General features: G+C 59.1%; 1 protein-coding gene across 1 annotated transcript; it reads left to right on the forward strand.

Annotated features, from left to right (window-relative positions):
- Positions 1-7: 7 nt before the first annotated feature.
- On the forward strand, positions 8-1,446 carry LOC112140448 (potassium voltage-gated channel subfamily V member 1). Its single transcript, XM_024263411.2, has 2 exons — positions 8-60; positions 474-1,446. The coding sequence occupies exons 1-2, from the start codon at positions 8-10 to the stop codon at positions 1,195-1,197; spliced, it is 777 nt and encodes a 258-aa protein (XP_024119179.2). The 3' UTR covers positions 1,198-1,446.
- Positions 1,447-1,469: the final 23 nt, after the last annotated feature.

Here is a 1,469-nt window from a genome sequence, read left to right on the forward strand (position 1 = left end):
CTCACACATGGTTCTGACCAACCTGCCACTAAGCTCCTTATTGGCCAAACACCTGATCAGGTGATCAGCAGCAGGACAGTCTGACCCCCCAGTGTATGAGATATGGAAGTTCAGGATCAAATCGCTGCTTTGGATTAGTAATAATTCAGATGATCGAGTCACTGAAGACGTCACATGCTCAAAGCGGAGTTCCTGATAGGCTGATGTGATGCAGCGATCAGTCAAAATTCAGCCGTTAAATTCTGGCAGCACCACTGAATTCGCATCTCGCCGCTCAAATCGAGCTGCTGCCAGACCAGCGTACCACATCAGATCGGGATCAGATCACATTGGCCCCGCCTCCGCCGCGAATCTGTTTGGTGTGAATCCACTTTTAGAGATAGAGTGAATCTGAGATGTGCAGAGATACTTCCCCGCCTCCCTCCCTGTGCAGCTCACCTTCTGACCTCACCTCCGTGCTGTCTGCGTTGCAGGTACGTGGAGAACTTCTACCGCACAGGTCACCTGCATGTCATGGAGGATCTCTGCGAGATCTCCTTTCTGCAGGAGATCCAGTACTGGGGCCTGGACGAGCTCTGCATCCCCCCCTGCTGCCGAGAGCGTTACTACCGCCGCAAGGAGCAGAGGGAGTCGCTGGACGAGCGGCGAGGGCTGGCGGACGACGACCAGGAGGAGGACTTCGTGGGTGCGGCCTGCCCGGCTCTCCGGCAGTGCCTGTGGGACCTTCTGGAGAGGCCCGAGTCGTCCTGCGCCGCTCGCGCCGTGGGGTCGCTCTCCATGTTCTTTGTGGTGCTGTCGGTCATCAACATGGTCCTGATCTCGCTGGACTTGGGGGAGGACCTGGGCGAGTGGGGGCCGGGCGGCGGGCTGCTGGACGTGCTGGAGTACGTGTGCGTGGTGTGGTTCACGGGCGAGCTGCTGCTGCGCTTCCTGTGCGTCAGAGACAAGTGCCGCTTCGGCCGCAGCATCCCCAACCTCATCGACCTGCTGGCCGTGCTGCCGTTCTACGTCACGCTGGCGGTGGAGAGTCTCCACACGGGCACCACCGACCTGGAGAACATGGGCCGCGTGGTGCAGGTGCTCCGCCTCCTGCGCTCGCTGCGCATGCTCAAACTGGGCCGACACTCCACAGGTGAGGAGACAACAGAACACACGGCGAGGGTCAGGAGGTTCTGGTGCTTCATGAGGATCCACTAGGTTCAGGTCTATCACGTCCTACATGTTTGACCTCGAGGGGGGCCGCACCTCCTCGGCAGCACAGAGGAGTCGCCGTGAATCTGCCAGAGAGGAGCAGCAGGAGTCGTTCAGGACTTCACTGCTGCTCCTGGTTCTGGGAGGACTCTGGTCCTGCGGGCCCAGCTTTGATGGAACCATCATTCATGCTGACTGACGGGTTCTGTTGGGGGCGGCGGTGGACGACCTGCAGTTTACCAATCCTGGAAGACATGATGAATTCTGGGATGTTTTTC

This window comes from Oryzias melastigma, unplaced genomic scaffold, assembly GCF_002922805.2.
Source record: "Oryzias melastigma strain HK-1 unplaced genomic scaffold, ASM292280v2 sc02883, whole genome shotgun sequence".
In the NCBI taxonomy this organism is placed as follows: domain Eukaryota; kingdom Metazoa; phylum Chordata; class Actinopteri; order Beloniformes; family Adrianichthyidae; genus Oryzias; species Oryzias melastigma.